We start from the raw sequence: 18,113 nt of genomic DNA, 5'->3' as shown, positions 1-18,113 counted from the left end.
TGAGGTAGAGACAAGTTCTTTGCTAACATCTATGGAACTGACAATATGGAAACATGATTTGGATCGTACTAAACTAAGTTTTATTCAGAGTATATCTATTGAAATTAATTGCCATGACTAAATTGAATGCCGCCCCACTGGCCATAACACAGTTAGGAAGACCAGCTCTACATTCAAGTGTTCCAAAACACTCAATCTGCATCCTGAAAGCAACCTGACATGTCACAGTTACTGAAAGACTGGCACCTTGAGACTAAGCACAATTGGAAATAATTTTTGAAATATGCACTGATATCAGTCCCTACTTGTTGGAATGCAGGTTTTGTGCATGTATTAGAATGCTGCCCTCCATGGTAGAACACCTGCTTCACACCTAGGAGGCTCCATGTTCTGCCTATAGTATCTCCAGGTGGGATCAGGAAAGAGCCCATTGTGAAGCCCTGGAGAACATCTGCCAGTCAGTGCAGAGCAGTGGTGAGGAAGTGGATGTGATCAGGAGGTTTGGGCCTTATCTTCCCCAACTGTCAATCACCTGACGTCACAATCATGTGAGGTGATTGTCATGTAATATTCTCAAGACTGAAATGGTGTGAATAGTTTTCCTTTACATGTACAGTGGTACCTCGGGTTAAGAACGTAATTCGTTCTGGAGGTCCGTTCTTAACCTGAAACTGTTCTTAACCTGAAGCACCACTTTAGCAAATGGGGCCTCCTGCTGCCGCTGCGCCGCCAGAGTACGATTTCTGTTCTCATCCTGAAGCAAAGTTCTTAACCCGAGGTACTATTTCTGGGTTAGCGGAGTCTGTAACCTGAAGCATCTGTAACCCAAGGTACCACTGTATGAGCTTTACAATGCGTTTTCCTGAAACATTTTTTGATGTGTCTAGATCCAGCCATGGAATAGGAGGAGAGGTCTTGTTGTGAATTAGTAACTGTTAATAACATGAAGTAGGAAGTAGAAATAAATGGACAGTTCTCCCAATGGAGGGAGATAGATAGTGGTTCCCCTGACTCCAGGTTTGATATTGACCCAGTGTATCGCAGCTGTGAAAAAGGTGAATTCCATATTAGGGATCATTAGGAAAGGGGTGAAGATAAAACTGCCAGTATCATAATGGCATCCTGATCAAGAGAAGATATTGAGGTGCTAGACCAGTGTTTGGAGGCAGTAACAGGATGCCACAAGATGGAGCTGTGGCCCTTATGAGTGATACTTTGTAACTCGTTTATTACATCTTTAGCTGGGAGATGCTGTTCTTGCAACATAAACAGAACATGAAAGAAACCATCCCTCCATTTAAGTACTATATCTTAAAACAAGATTCCCAATATCTAGACTGCCCTGCAACGTCGCTTCCTTTGCAGCAGCAATTTTGTTTGCTTGAGGAAAAGACCTTGTGGGTTCCTGTGTGAAGATGCAAAAACATACAAATAATAGACCTAGTAGCTGCCTCCAGTACTGCAAGTGTTTTTATAGGAAGTATTTTAAAAAGCAAGTTTGAAGCCTTCGGACTCATTCAGGCCTGCCAGTGTAGTGTAATCATTTAGGGCACACCTGATCAGGAACGTAGCAAGGGGGGGGGCAGGTCACCCCGGGTGTCCCCACTGAGGGGGGTGACAAAATGGCGTGTGGCACTCACTGCGGGGCCAGCAGTGCGCCCGAGCCACGTGCCTCTCCTGGGAGTGACGTGGTGGCTTGAGCGCCTGCAGGTTCTGCGCTGCCCCCAACAGTCCGCCCGTTGCCTCCTCCTCAGCTGTAGGGGGGCTGAGTGGGAGGAGGCAGGCAGACTCCTCGGAGGCCCCGTGGAGCATCCTGCCCCAGCTTGCCCCGCTGAGTGACTGCTGAGGCATATGAAGCCTATGAAGAGTCATTTGAAAAACACTGAGGTGGCATGGTTCCCTATCTCCCCAGGCAGAACTTTAATGTGTGGCAGCTCATTCACAAGTTGAGAGCTCCTCAATTAGATGTTGGGGGCTCCTACTCCTTTTAACTTTTTAAACTTTTAAACTTTTTAATCTTTTAACCCTCTTCTTATCAAAAGTTTGGCAACCTGGGGTTTTATATCAGAGAACTTGTGATGTTGGCGCTGTAAATTAGATCTAATGAAGTCGAACAGCTGAACAGCCACCGCCCAGCCTATTTCAAGGACGCGTAACTCTAAACAATTTAATTAATCTTCTGAACTTTTTCCGAACTGACTCTGACTCAGGCTTTGACCAGGCGCTTTAAATGAACTAAGGGAGGTGAAGCTGTGTTGCAGGAGTGTTCCGCTTGTGCTTGCCTCTGCCCTCTTGGCTTGTGGGTGGGTCCAACTGTGCTGTGTGCCTGCTCTGTCCTCCCAGCTGTGGATCCAGCTGCCCTGCATGCCAGCGGTGCTCTTGAACTGAAACAGACTGGTTGGTCAAGATATATTACTCTGCAGATGACTCAATTGAAAGGCACCTAGGGAATCCAGAGAGGAGGGTTCCACCCTCAAGACTCCAGAGACTCTTAAGCCACAGGGCTGGCAGCTGGATGCAGCAGAGGAGAGGTATCATCCTGTGGCCCTGAGAACACCAGCTGTGGGGGAAACCAGAGGACTCCTGATGCCAAGGGGAACACTTTCTCTGCCACTACAAGTGCTAGCGTGTGACGCAATGAAAAATACAGCCCCTGAGAGCAGAGAGAGAGCAAAAAAGTGGAAGCAGAGATGCTGTATTACTGGATTACAACAAGAAGAATGAAGAAACAAATGGAAGCTTAACATCTCACACATAAACTCCTCTTGCGGAAATAAAATTTATTAAATATGCAATTACGAATGAAAGTTATGAAATCAGTGGTTGTTAAATAAAGGATTGAGACCAGAACTCTTGTAATTGGACAAATCAAGATTATGGAAGCAGAAAGAAAGAAGAACTTTTTACCCTGAAGTCCAGCACACGGGACATCACCCAAAATTGTTTAATTCTGTGTTTGAATAATTGACTTTTTAAATTGTATTGTAATTTGGAATTGTGATAATGTGGCTCTTATTGGATTATTGTAATTAAAAATTAATAAAAAAATATTATACACACACACTAAAAATGGACACAATTTTATTGATTACAACTATAGGTGGACTTTGGCTCAGCCATTTTGTGTAGAATTGTGCCTCAGAAGTTGAACAGAATCCATTACGGAAGTCCGTTTGACTTCCGAAACATTTGACTTCCAAAGCACGGCTTCTGATTGGCTGTAGCAAGCCACAGAAGCCCTGTCAGGTATTCAGCTTCTGAAATAACATTCAAAAACTGGAACACTCACTTCTGGTTTTCAATCATCCGGGAGCCGAAAAGTTCTGCCTGGAAGAACATCAAATGGAACTCAGTGGAAATTACATGAGAGGATTATCCTGGAAGTTATTCAAGACCAAACCAATAATATCAATTAGATATGACTTGCCATTCCATGTAGGTGGTGTTTGCTCTTGGCAAATAATGTCAACCTATTTAAAGTTATGTTGTCTGTCATTTCATTCCGTGGAACCTAAGTACATCTTCTCGGTGACTGAGGAACAGTCTTGTATATCTGGGCTGAAAGATGGATTTGCTTCCACGCCAATCAATAATATGGCTCTTCGTAATGGGGGCAGGCTTGGTCCAAGTGCTTATTAGTTCGGGGATATTGTGGAAAAGAAGAAACGTAGATCCAGAAGCGACTATGAATATTGTAAGCCATTTTCCTTTTCCTTTCTCATCTTCTTACCTCAAGGCATCTTTGACAATTAGTGTTGCTTAATGGTGCTGTACGCCACATCCTTGAAGTTAATTTTCCATGGACTGCTGGGGTTTTAGGGGACAAGAAAATATTTATTATAATATTTTGAAATACGTAGTAGCCTGCCCTCCCAATGCATCATTGCTGAGGGCAGCTTGGAATTTTATTTTATTTTTAAATCTCAATACAATTCCCAACATTTGCTTCCAGGAACACCAGTGCTCTGTGAACATCAGTTAGGTGCTCTGCAGTAGCAACTCTAGCATCCTGCACAGTGCATTATAATTGTTCAGCAGCAAGAACAAAAATCATTCAGTGGTCCACCAAGTCCCTCAGCAATTTTCAAGTGGTCCAAGGGAGGGGGAGAGGGGAGGACTTTGGGAACAACAGCCATAAAAATGTAGAACAGCAGCAACAGCAGCAATTGGCTGGGAAGGTATTCTGGGAAGACATTCTGCAACAAAAGGCTCACTTTGTTTCTAATTTCAGCAGAGGGAGGCAGGTAATCAGTTCCTGGATTTCTTTGGAACTGACAAATAAGTGATTGTGTGAGATGGTTTTACTACCTTATCTGGCTTATCACCCATCTGCACACTCCAGTTATCAATTCTATCATGTGGAAAATAAGTGTTTAGCAGTGTTTTTTTCCAGGGGGTATTCAAGGATACACAGTACCGGCACCTCTGCTTGTTTGTTTGCTTGTTTAAAAGTATAGGACTTACTATAAAAACTTCATGGTGAGTACCAGCACCTATTTTTTTAGAAAAAAGCAGTGGTCTGTAGACATCTAACAGTTGCTTGTTAACCTGTCCAACCACACCATCTCCACCCTGCAGAGCGAAATTATTTCTTTCAGAGGATATCCCAGTGAGGAATATGAAGTGGTGACAGACGATGGTTATATTCTGAGTATTAACAGAATCCCTCATGGCAAAAGAAATCAGTCAAACAAGGGTGAGTGTGTTCTTTGAAGTATATATTGTGTGTACACATATATACAAATGTTCAATATTTTGGGGATTTATTATTATTATTATTAAATGATGAATTCTTGCTTTGCTAAAATTTGATTTAGTGCAAAAGAACATAGGCAGTTTGTTTGGTAATGTGCACTATTATTATGATTGTTGAGTGTGTCCTTCTTCTATTTTTTCTATAATATTGCAAAAGATAGGCCATATAGGCAGTTGAGGTCAAGTGCTTCTTACTCCTTTCCTGAACTATTAAAGAAGTAAGGAAATATGGTGAAAAGGAGATGAGGAAGCTGGAATAAATAGTTCATAGTCCATGTTGCCAGCAGCCATTTTCTGTGCTGATGTAGCTGTGCTCTCCATACCTTCTTGACCCAAGTCATAGGGAACTGCATGCAATCTTTTTTGTGGGGAAAAATCTCTTTAGTTGCAAAAGAGTGTTTTTGCAGTTATTTAAGATATATCTTCTTCTACCATTTATAGGGGTCACAGCCTGAATTAAAAAAAAAGGAGAAAAACACCAGGGCTGTGAAGAGTTGGTGACACTGCCAGTTCCATTGCCCAATGGCTTTGTGTGCTGTATGCAGCTTTTTCTTGAGTGAAAAGTGAAATGCAAGGGGGGGGGGGAGAAGGGGGGGGGGAACCAAGTCATGCTGGAAATTCCAAAAGATGTAGGGCATCTTCTTCCACATGTGGTAGGCATGTAAGCAAGCCAAATATACTGGGGAACTGAAAAAAATATTAAAGATGACACCCCCCCAAACCAGAGGCCTTCCTCTTAGGAGTAACAGTGGTGTAGCGTGAGGGGTGCAGGGGGGGGGGCGGGCCGCACCGGGCGCAACATCTGGGGGTTAGGGTTAGGGGGTGCAAATCCACGGGTTAGGGGCACAAATCCACGGGTTAGGGGGTGCAAATTACTTGTCTTGCCCTGGGTGCTGACAACCCACGCTACGCCACTGAGGAGTAACAAACTCTGATATCCCCAAGAAGGTACTTAATCTTTTCTTGTATGCGACAACAGCAGATTGAGTAATCTATGCACAAAGGTGAAAAGACCAAGAAATCCCAACTAAAGAGGAGTAGCAAAATAAACCTTAGACATGCCTTGGACCTGGTGTTTACCTCTATGGATGTGGGTGATCTGACACTAAGTAAAAGTGAAACAAAAGAAGTGCCATGGTCAGATCACTTCTTGGTGCAACTGGACTTCTCCGCGACCCTTCCCCTCTGCAGGGAGGTAGGACCAATTCGGATGGTCCGTGACCCCCACTTAATGGATCCAAATGGTTTCCAGAGAGTGGTAGGATATATTTTATCCTATGTTGATGGCCTTTCAGCTGATTCCCTGGTGGCCCACAATTCTTCCCAGTTTGCCGGGAAGCCATGAGAGTAACATTGCCCCACCTGTACCACTTCACTGGCTGCTACTTGCAATATGAAATGACAACAACTGCCATTGAAGGTTCTGATGGATCACTGTCTTGTTGGAAAGAAACACTGAAGTTACCTCTTATAACTATACTTAAAAGACTTCCATTGCAGATCCGAAGCCCGCAGTGTTTCTGCAACATGGCCTGTTTGGCAGTAGCGATAACTGGGTGTCAAATCTGGACAACAACAGCCTGGGCTTCATACTGGCTGATGCTGGCTATGATGTTTGGCTAGGAAATAGTAGAGGGAACACCTGGTCCATGAAACACATTAACTATACTGTGGAGCAAGAAGAATTCTGGCGATTCAGGTAGAGTGATCTTTCTAAACTTCATTATGTGTTTTTGGTTCATCGTTTTCCTTTAGGGGTTTTTAATCTGCCATGCCCTTCCTCTTCTGTTTCAACATTGAACAGCACCCTGATAATCTGAAGCTATAGAAATATATTTCCAAGTAAATATAATTGGTAGTTGTTTCTTTAAACAAACAAACAAACAGCACATATTGTTCATGTGGGGAATTAGATGCTCTGATGAAGACTGGAAGATGATAAGATCCCCCAAAGATGTTCTCTATGGGGAGCTGACTTCAGGCAGCAGGCCCACTGGCCGACCAACTGTGTATTACAAAGACGTTTCCAAACATGATGTGAAGGCTAGCAACATCAACTCCACCTTGTGGGAATCTCTTGCAGACAACAGCAGTGCCTGGGGACAGATAGTTAGGTGGTATATCCACAGTAAAGAACAGAGGAGAAATTACCACTGGGATGAGAAATGGCGTGGTACACCTGCATCAGCAGAACCAGATGCCTTGATCTGCCCCAGCTGTGACAAAACATGGCTCTCCTGTATCAGTCTCTACAAGCACAGCAGGCACTGTAACTTTTTGACAAATAAAAATAAAATAAAATAAAATAATGTCTAGTAGCACCTTAGAGACTAACTTTGTTTGTTCTTGGTATAAGCTTTCATGTGCATGCACACTTCTTCAGATACACTGAAATGAAAGTCACCAGACCCTTATATATAGTGGGAGGGTGGGGTAGGGTAATGAGATATGCTAATCATCTGCATACCATCCCTTGCCTTTTCCTGTAGGACTAATTGCAGTCGTCAACAGGTTTACTATACCCATTTAGTCAATCATCCGTCTCCTACTACCCGCTTGAAAAGTTTTCAGTGAACAGCTCATAGTGTTGCATTGACTGCTAGTGAACAGTGCCAGTGGAAATATCTAAAGAAGATGAGTCATGGCTTAATTTAAATCAGATTGTTTCGCAAATGTTCAGAGAATTGGTCGTCCATGGAGGAGGTGATCTCTGGTTTGCCAGATATTGTATTGCATTGGCTGGAGAAGTCTGTATGCAAGTTTGTAAAACACAGTCTGTTATTCCTTTTCTTTGCAGTTTTGATGAAATGGCTAAATATGACCTTCCAGCTTCAATAAATTTTATCCTGAGAAAAACTGGACAAGAGAAAATATTTTATGTTGGTCATTCCCAGGGCACCACAATGGGTAGGTTAGGAAGCTTCTGAAACACATGTTGCCAATTCTAATAGCAAGATGTTTATTTGTACAGTTGGTGTTGTATATTAATTTCAAGAGAGATTTTGGTCATAGTACAGTGGTTACACATAGAGCCACTGGACATGGAGAACCATCTTGAATAACAATCCCTGTGTAGGTTTCCTGCATTTTCCCCTTAGTAACATTTCCTATAAAAGAAATGTTTCAAAGCTGCTATGGACTTAGAGAAAGAAGTGTATGGAATATAATACAGTGGTACCTCGGGTTAAGAACTTAATTCATTCTGGAGGTCTGTACTTAACCTGAAACTGTTCTTAATCTGAGGTACCACTTTAACTAATGGGGCCTCCCACTGCTGCTGTGTGATTTCTGTTCTCATCCTGAAGCAAAGTTCTTAACCCGAGGTACTATTTCTGGGTTAATGGAGTCTGTAACTTGAAGTGTCTGTAACCCGAGGTACCACTGTACTCCCCTCGCAAACCTTGTTTTATGTGCTTTGTGTTGCTTCAGTTCATCTCAGCTGACAAAGTCTTGTTTAATTTGAATAAAATCCTGGATTTCAAGCCAGGATCAAACCTGGTTTGTAGTTGGAATTTAAACAGAAGTTTCTGAGTCTGGATGTAACAGAAAAATGTAGCTAAACAATCCTGGAAGTACGGTACTTTATTAAGGCTCCCAAGAGGAGGGGATATGAGTGTGTACTTTCCAATATTTCGTTTGACTAGAAGCATATGACATAAGCCATTCCTCACAGGTCTTACAATAATGTATACAGTCAAACTTCGGTTGTCAAATGTAATCCATTCAGCTTCCGAAACGTTTGACACTGGGGAGTGACTTCCAATTGGTTGCAGGAGCTTCCTGCACTCAAGCGGAAGCCGCGTCTGATATTTGGCTTCCGAAAAATGTACAAAATCTGGAGCATTTACTTCTGGGTTTTCAGTGTTTGGGAGCCGAAATGTTCCAAAACAGAGCCATTGAGGAACTGAGGATTGACTGTACTTTATTGCTTTTGTGTTATGAGAAAAGGCTAAGATTTTTTTCTTGTATTGTGATCAAGGCAGTAGTGCTTGCTATATTCATTTATCTTCTATTTCTTGCTGTATTCATTTATCTTCTATTTCTATTTCCCATCTTGTTTCTTAGCATTCATTGCATTTTCAACCATGCCACAGCTCGCCCAGAAGATAAAAATGTTCTTTGGATTGGCACCATTGGTCAACGCGGTTTATACTATCAGCCCAATATCAGCTGTGATCACTCACCTTCCTGAATCCTTGGTCAAAGTATGCATTTTGGACCAAATATTTGTTTAAAATAGAGGGTGCAAATATCTCTGGCTGTAGCTAAGAACTTGGGAATGTATCCATCATTTGACCTGAGGCCATTTGTCATTCTCATAGACACCTAAACTGTTCAAGCTGGCGAATGCTGAAATTTGGTATCAGGGTGGTGCTCAGTCTAAGCTGATCTGTAAAAATTGGAATGCCCATTTTTCTATCTTGCTGTAAGTAGCATGGGTGCCAGCACAAAACACCTGCTGCGGGCAGGAAAGAAAGAGGTGCTGTTGTGAGAACAATCCTCAAGAGCCCAAATGAAAGGACTTGGTACAAACTTGCAGCTCCCACTGATGGGGAAAACTGTATATATAGAAGTTCCATGAAGATCTTGATAGTATGATGGCAGATTACACCTGTGCGTAACTCAGCTGCCCTTAAAGCAATAATGCTGAACAGTTATAGGAGCGTGTATTTATTACATTATTGGTTTATTTTAAGTATTAAACAATGTATGACTATAGGACAGGAGAGCCAAACCAATCTACTGAGAAATACCTTGGGATGATCACAGTGTGGTGGGCAGTTACAGGCACATGAGCCCATTTTCTGGGCTCAGAAACATTTGCTGATTGTGTTGGAGGCTTTGGGGGGCTTCTGTGTTGGCCAAATGTCCCCCTCACCCACTTTTAGCTCAGTAATTCATACAACAACATTGTAACATGATCAGTTTTGTTCCCAGATTAGAGTCTGGTTGGAGGGAGGATTGGGAACGAGAGATTGCGGATTGTCTAAAGCCCCATACTGACTGTGGCTAGGGGGATACTTGATTACCTTGAGGGCTTTATGATTCACAGCTCACCCTTGGCTTCTATGCTACACTACCTCTACCCTAGACAAAAGGAGATTGAAGTGCCCTTTTCAGATTGTAAGAACAGCCACTCCTTGTATTCTCAACCTGTAGAAGTCAGAAGACAAGGCAGTAAAATCATTCTCCCTTATGTTACCATGTAGACAATAGAGAAGGCGTCATTTGCTGAAATTACTAGGGAATTAAGTAGGATTGCCATATTTCAAATTGTTGAGCGTTTTTGCCCAACATCTGGGCACTACTTCTGAATGTGGTATTTTGGATATGTCCGGACGTATGGCAACCCTAAATTAAGTGATTTCAAGCACAGCACAACTATTAGTCTATTGGCTATTTGTGGCTAGGTTTGCACAACAGCAAGTCTTTTGCATATTTGGGCTCCTACTGAAATGATGTTCCTGAACCACGTTGCAAGGGCGCCAGTTGCACATTGCATACATCTCAAGATGCACTTTAACTGCGTCATCCTGTCTCTTCGATGGCTGAAATTACAATGTCCATGTCTTGAATATAGCAGAAGGTCCTTTTGTTTGACTATGCATGTGGGATTTGAATTATTGCTGTTATCATTATTATGGCCATGGATTGTTGAATGGGCATTCTAGCCTAACAATATGAGTCGAAGATTCTCATAATACTGTTTGTGATATTTTCTTGCTACCCGATATTGCTGGAAGTATCTCTAGGGAAGCAATTTTGACTAACAAAATGACCTGTGTACTAATGTTTTTGTTTTGACAGGTAATATTTGGAACCACGCAGTTTAGTGCTCAAAGCAGAACTTCTAAATGGTTTGCTACTAACCTGTGTAATCGTTTCTTACTTGATCATGTTTGTGCCAGTTTTTTCTTCCTAGGGAATGGCTTTAATGTGAAAAACATAAATCTGGTAAGATTTCTAACTACATAATAGGAGGTAAAGAGTGTGATCTAAAGAAAAGTATGTGGAGGCTTCTTTGAAATGGTTGCTGCTTATAACATCCATATCTTAATTACCCCTGGAGAAGTGGATCCCTAATGACTACTTCATTGAGCACTAGTGGATAGTGTAATTTGTGATATTTTGGGCTGTGTGCGCACACAAAAACCAACCCAGGACTGCCACTTAAATTTAAGTGTTTAATTTGAGTTAAATTGGTCTACCATATTGATTCAAAATGGTGCCCTGCATGCAAACATAGTTGAAGACTAATATATCCACCTCAGGAGTCCTCGTACCAAGTTTGGCGATGATATATTGAGAGGCAACCTGATTGGTTGGAGCTGTCCCACATTTTGGGCAATGATATCTTCAGAGATGTCCAAGTTGGTGAAGGTTGAAATTGTCACCTCAAATTTAAAAAAGACTTGCAGAATGGGGTGAAATATCTTCAGAGGTGTCCAAATGGACAGAGCTATTATTATTATTATTGTTGCTGTTGTTGTTGGAAAATTATTGTCTGGTAGCATTAAGGCAGAAACCTTAAGAGGGCACAGCTGCCACATTCCTTGAGACAATACAATATAACAAATATTAAATACACAATAGAAATAAGAGCAAAAATAAGAACAAAATGAACCAATAAGGCTTTGTGTACAGATACTTGTAAACTGCAACTTAATATTTGTGTTGCATTGAAAGATGCTGCACATCAGCCCAAGAAACATGTGAAGAGGTGAGAAGTCATGGTGTGCACCAAGGCCTAGTTAAGGTGCTTGGGGGCCCTTGTGCAATTCCCCCTACAGGGGTCCACTTCCCCAAAACAGAATGCAGGTAATGCCTTATGGGTCACAAGAAGGCTGTGTCTTCCTTGCCACCATGATGCAATAGGACCATAGTTAAGAGCAATACTGAGTTTCAGTTCATAGTTCCTGATAAGAGTCTAGGAGTGGCCCTTAATTATGGTTGGTAACACAACTGGACATGGCACCAAAGCAGGGTGGAGTGAATTCATGTCCTACAGGAGGAATATACACAATGGTACGGCCCACTGCACAAACGGATGTTATTTGATATGTCTGTAATTGCCCTGGTTGTACTATATAAAGAAAAATATTATAACTGGGGCTGTAATCCTGTGCATAGTTACCTGGGTGTAACCTGGTTGAACACAGTACAATTTACTTCTTAGTAAATGTGCATAGGATTGCAGTATTAGTAGAAATGTATTTATGTTGTGGGGCAATGCTTTGCTGCAAGTGAATTTCCCTCTTGTTTTGTACCACAATATTGGCATTGGCAGCTAGTTTGAAGTGTCAAGTTGATCTCCAAAACTGGCATGTAATTGCTACTTAAACACTGATTCCTGCATGACATCCAGATGTTGAGCACTAGAGTGCACTTGTTTTGTTCAAACAAACCAAATGAAATTGAAATGGCTGTTACACTTTGAGATAAATTCAGCTAATCACTTTACTCTTTCTTTCAGACTCGAATCAATGTATATTTATCACACTGCCCAGCTGGGACATCTGTGCAGAACGTGCTTCACTGGAGTCAGGTAGCACCTAATTCCTCAGGTGTTGGTAGTGCCAACTTGCTTAGATGACAACTCCCATCACTGGCTGGGGTTGATGAGAATTGTAGTCCAGAACATCTGGAGGGTTCTAGGCTCTAGGCTAGTGAAGGCTGTGTGCCAAGAAGGGCCATGATCTGGGAGCACCTGGTGTTGAATGTAGTTGCTGGTAATTTCTTCATGGCCTTGCAAAAACAAAACAGGGTTGGGGAATCTTTTTGATACCACAGGAGTTTTTTATCAGGATTAGTTTCATAGGTCACATTTAAAAGCAGGGTGGGGCCGCCTACTTGTCAATTACCTTTTGTAGCAATGGAGGATTTCAAGGTGTGTTGTAAGGTGCAGATGAAACTGATCCCTCCTCTTTATTTTCCCTGGAGATTCTGATGCAGACCTCTTGCTGATCTGTTTTAACAAGTCTTTTAAGAGAAACTCCTTTCTGAATTGGGAAGGGATTTGCATGGAATTATGGCAAACTGAGTAGGTACATCCACACCCACACACCCCCACACCCACACACCCACACGCACCCACACACCCAGCTGGCTTCAGCGGCAATCTCAGCTGGATAGGAGGTGGGAGACTTTGGAGAAGTGTTTGGGCCAAACTGGATCCCCTGGCAGAATAAGATTGCCTTGTGGCATGGGAGTTCCTGGTTCCTGGTATATATTTTGACTTACTTAAGTCCCCATAAGTTTAATCTTCCATGAAAGATTTGGAGGATGGCCACATAGGAACTGGCCATTTTCCCAGTAGCTTCCCATTTGGGAATGCTTTCCCCAGGGAGGCTCACCGAGCCCCTTCATTATATTTCTTTAGTCACTGATCAAAAACATTCCCTTTCTCCCTGGCCTTTGGCTAATTACACAACCTATGGCCTCCTCCCCAGTGACCTCCTCCCCAGCCTGACCCTTCCAGAGAAGAAGAAGACAGTTCAGAATTACAACAGGGGTTTGAGGGAGGTCACAGCTCAGAGGCAGATGAGGGGGAAAGCTGGGAAATGGTGGGAGATGTGGAGGAGGAAGAGGAAGCACCAGAGGGAGGACAGCTGACAGACACAATGTGTTTAGAAAGCATTCCAGACCCCCTCTCTCCCAGAACCCAGTGAGCCTTGAAGGTAGTAAAGCAAAGAGCTCAGAAACAGAGTGCCCTCCGTGGTACCCGTAGGGAGATGATGACAATGACAAATGAGAAAAGGGGAGGGGGTGGAGAGTCACTCGGGACAACGCCATTATCCCAAGAGGCTGTGTTCCAAGCCTCTCTCTGTAAATATTGAATAAAAAGCAGATGGTAAGAACTTTTTCTTCTCTTCTACGTTCCTCACAACCTGCCGTGCCTGTTGTGTCTGTGCGTATTGTTTTGCTATTATGTTATGTGCTTTTGTGCTTTTATATAGTAAACTGCACTATGATCCTCAGGTATTTATTGATTAATAATTAACAGCAATAATAATAATTTCCCCATTTAGTTTTTTCAAAATATGGTACACTTCTTTTTTTCAGAATAGGAGGAGTAAGGAGTTCAAAGGTTTTGACTGGGGTAGCAAGGAAGAGAACATGGCTCACCACAACCAGGTAAGAATTTTCACTAATTGCATCTCTATCCCCCTCTTTCTCCTCCCCCTACCTCCCTCCTCTGTTTATATGATGGTAGATATTGGTAAGGTATGGCAATAGCTACTGATGGCAAAGGCTGCTGTTCATATAATACATGGTGGATAAAATGTAGCTGCAATATGAAACAAAATAGTTAAAGGTCATAATCTTACATGACGTTTATAACCAGGCTTTATATACACAAAATGTAATGATAATGATAATGATAACGATAATGATAATGATGTACACCCCACCCATCTGGCAGTTTTCCCAGCCACTCTGCCTGGCTTACATACTGAGAGCCAATATAGGTCTTTCAAGACCAGTGTTATATCGTCTCGGTGGCCGCTCCGAGTCACCAGTCTAGCTGCTGCATTCTGGATTAGTTGCAGTTTCTGGGTCACCTTCAAAGGTAACCCCACATAGAGAGCAATGCAGCAGTCCAAGTGAGAGATAACTAGAGCATGCACCACTCTGGTGAGACAGTCTGCGGGCAGGTAGGGTCTCAGCCTGCGTACTAGATGGGGCTGGTAAACAGCTGCCCTGGACACAGAATTGACCTGCGCCTCCATGGACAGCTGTGAGTTCAGAATGACTCCCAGGCTGTTCACCTGGTCCTTCAGGGGCACAGTTACCCCATTCAGGACCAGGGAGTCCCCCACACCCGCCCATCTCCTGTCCCCCCAAAACAGTACTTCTGTCTTGTCAGGATTCAACCTTAATCTGTTAACAGCCATGTTGGCCGGTCATGCTCCCCACTGTGCAGACAGGCAGCAGGAGGCACAGCGTGGCCCCACTTGGCTCTGGGGGCAAGGGCTGGCCTCGCACAGTGGACTCCATTCACCAGAAAATGAAGCTGCATTGCTGCATTGTGTAAATAGAGTGATGGCAATAACCAATATCCCACAGACACATATATTAAAGTCATGAAATAACTGGAATGGCAAGAAATGTGGTATAATTTCCAACAAAAGTACATCTTCAATTTGTTACATAACAGATATCCATTTATGTCCTTCTTAAGTCCACCAGGTGCTACTGTACTTAATCTATAGATCCATGTGTCTGCCTTCCTTTTAAATTGTGTCTATAATGGTTTCTCTGAACTGTGTATGTTCTTAAAGCATGAAAATATTAGATTTAGCATCATGTTGTTCTTCTTAAACTGAAGCACTATTTCTGGGTTAGCGGAATGTGTAACCTGAAGCATATGTAACCTGAAGCGTATGTAACCTGAAGCGTATGTAACCCGAGGTACCACTGTACAGTGTTTAAGCAATGGCCCATGAAGCTCTTTATTCCTTATGCAACTGCTGCATTCTCCTATCCATATCTTGATGTTTTTCATGGTAGTGCCAATGTATAAGGACACTTGCACTGATCTTCATTAATCACGCCCTTGAGTATTGTGTTTATATGATTCATTAAGATGGTAAACTTGATTATGATCAGGATTGCTAGCAGAATTCATTTTGCCACCATTAGTACATATTCTACAATGCCCACAGAGGAAATAGTTGGCCCAGCAATACCTCTATGGTGTTAAAGAGGTTTTGGATTTACTTTAGGATGTGCCAAAATATCTCTTAGATAAGATACAGTGGTACCTCAGGTTAAGTACTTAATTCATTCCGGAGGTCGGTTCTTAACCTGAAACTGTTCTTAACCTGAAGCACCACTTTAGCTAATGGGGCCTTCTGCTGCCGCTGTGCCGCCGGAGCACGATTTCTGTTCTCACCCTGAAGCAAAATTCTTAACCTGAAGCACTATTTCTGGGTTAGCGGAGTCTGTAACCTGAAGCGTATGTAACCTGAAGCGTATGTAACCTGAGGTACCACTGTACACTGTCTACACTTTCCTCCGAGGGTCTTCTGCTGGTTACCTCACTGCGAGAAGTGAGGTTACAGGGGAACCAAGCAGAGGGCCTTCTCGGTAGTGGTGCCCGCCCTGCAGAACCCCCCCTTCATATGTCAAGGAAATAAACAACTATTTGACTTTAGAAGCTTGATGTTTTATCATGCTTTTGCTATTCCCTTGGGAGCTACCCAGAGTGGCTGGTGAAACCCAACCAGATGGGCAGGGTATAAATAATAAAATTATTACTGCTACTACTACTACTACTACTACTATTTTTATTTTATTTTATATAGCAATATGTCACCATTATACAGATTGCTTCTGTCCAGTATGTATGTTCCTTCAAATTTATCCATATGTAGATTTGCTAACTCAGATGTCTGCTTTGCATGATGATATCTGAAATGTGCAAGAAGGATCTCTTTTAAAACTGAAATAATGTTGATTTGGTGCTCATGTCACTAATGCAAAAATGAAATGGGTTCTCCCTCCTTCCCTCTGTCTCTCTCTATCTGCCTATATGTGTATTACTTCCATTTTGCTTAAAGGATCCTCTATCATCAATATGCCTTCCTCCTGGAATGTTAGTATAAAATGAAGCTCCATGAACACTTGGTTATCAGAGAACGATATGATAAAGAAAATAAATAGACAAATTTTGTATGCAACAACCTTCTTCGACCTAGTTCCTTCCAGATGTTTTGAAGGACAGCTCCCATCAACCCAGGAAATAAAGCCAATTGGCTGCGATGATGGGAATTATAGTCCAAAACATCTGAGGGCATAAGGCTTGGGAAAGCTGGCCCTCTGATATATAGAATAATTCTTATTATCAGGTTGTGTTGGCTCTCATAGTTTGACTTAGTGTCACATACAAAACAGCTCATTTCCTCAGAATGCACAAAATGCAGCACATTCCACAAAACCTGATTGAGATTATGCAAAATGGCCAGAGAATGTACAAAGGATAGTCAATATATGCACATTGTTCCAAGCCTGTTGGAAACCATGTATATTTACCAGGAAATGTGAACAAGTTCCGTTTCATGGATGATGTGCTTATTCTCCACAATGCATCTTAAATCTGCACAATGTCCAGTTGTTATGCACTTTAAGTGCTCAATTTATATTCCCCTTAACATATTTGTTGTTGTTGTTTAGTCATTTAGTCGTGTCTGACTCTTCGTGACCCCATGAACCAGAGCACGTCAAGCACTCCTGTCTTCTACTGTCTCCCGCACTGTCCAACCATCTCGTCCTCTGTCGTCCCCTTCTTCTTGTGCCCTCAATCTTTCCAAACATCAGGGTCTTTTCCAGGGAGTAGTCTCCTCTCATGAGGTGGACAAAGTATTGGAGCCTCAGCTTCAGGATCTTCCTTCCAGTGAGCACTCAGGGCTGATTTCCTTCAGAATGGATAGGTTTGATTTTCTTGCAGTCCATGGAACTCTCCAGAATCTTCTCCAGCACCATAATTATACGGACCTTTGTTGGCAAGGTGATGTCTCTGCTTTTTAAGATGCTGTCTAGGTTTGTCATTGCTTTTCTTTTAATATCATGACTGCTGCCACCATCTGCAGTGATCATGGAGCCCAAGAAAGTAAAATCTCTTACTGCCTCCATTTCTTCCCCTTCTATTTGCCAGGTGGCGATGGGACCAGTGGCCATGGTCTTCATTTTTTTGATGTTGAGCTTCAGACCATATTTTGCGCTCTTCTCTTTCACCCTCATTAAAAGGTTCTTTAATTCCTCCTCATTTTCTGCCATCAAGGTTGTGTCATCAGCATATCTGAGGTTGTTGATATTTCTTCTGGCAATCTTAATTTCAGTTTGGGATTCATCCAGTCCAGCCTTTCACATGATGAATTCTGCATATAAGTTAAATAAGCAGGGAGACAATATATATGTGTTTGTGTGTGTGCGCGCGTGAGCACGTGCACATTTGTTTTGGTCAGGAATTTTTTTGCAGAGTCCTAACTTATAAAGTATTTTTTAAGCTGTTATTTCCCCCTCTCTTTTAGGAAACAGCACCTTCCTATGATATTAAACAAATGACTATTCCAACAGCTCTCTGGAATGGTGGAAACGACTGGGCTTCAACTCCAAAGGATTTTGCACTGCTGCTGCCTCAGGTCTCAAACCTAGTTTACCACAAGTTTATTCCCGACTGGGCACACCTGGATTTCATATTGGGCTTTGATGCCCCACAGCGCATGTATAAAGAGATAGTTGAGTTTATGCAGAATTATCAGTGAGTTTGTGATCCTGAAATAGTCCTTCAAGAAATCAGCACCATCAGTCTATGTCTATGATGACGATGACAACAACAACTACAAACACTACAA

General features: G+C 42.4%; 1 protein-coding gene and 1 long non-coding RNA gene across 5 annotated transcripts; one reads left to right on the top strand and one right to left on the bottom strand.

The window, feature by feature from the left end:
- Positions 1-148: 148 nt before the first annotated feature.
- On the bottom strand, positions 149-2,621 carry LOC310706892. The gene is made up of 2 exons (XR_014526228.1): positions 1,441-2,621; positions 149-1,394 (listed from the first exon to the last, which is right to left on the bottom strand). It is a non-coding gene; the product is annotated as an uncharacterized lncRNA (long non-coding RNA).
- An 883-nt stretch (positions 2,622-3,504) lies between these two features.
- On the top strand, positions 3,505-18,113 carry LOC310706825 (putative lysosomal acid lipase/cholesteryl ester hydrolase). 4 transcript variants are annotated; one of them, XM_083503156.1, is made up of 9 exons: positions 3,505-3,694; positions 4,579-4,696; positions 6,256-6,454; positions 7,553-7,662; positions 8,821-8,960; positions 10,564-10,710; positions 12,230-12,301; positions 13,819-13,890; positions 17,790-18,113. In XM_083503156.1, the coding sequence occupies exons 1-9, from the start codon at positions 3,566-3,568 to the stop codon at positions 18,021-18,023; spliced, it is 1,221 nt and encodes a 406-aa protein (XP_083359282.1). In that variant the 5' UTR covers positions 3,505-3,565; the 3' UTR covers positions 18,024-18,113. The 4 variants fall into 4 exon arrangements, with proteins under 4 accessions (XP_083359282.1, XP_083359283.1, XP_083359285.1 ...); XM_083503159.1 differs by having other exon boundaries at positions 3,507-3,694; positions 6,243-6,454; XM_083503157.1 differs by lacking the exon at positions 10,564-10,710.

Source organism: Podarcis liolepis (genome assembly GCF_965112155.1).
Source record: "Podarcis liolepis genome assembly, chromosome: 5".
Taxonomy (NCBI): domain Eukaryota; kingdom Metazoa; phylum Chordata; class Lepidosauria; order Squamata; family Lacertidae; genus Podarcis; species Podarcis liolepis.
The sequence above is the reverse complement of the archived record's forward strand: the minus strand, read 5'-3'. Positions and strand labels throughout refer to the sequence as shown.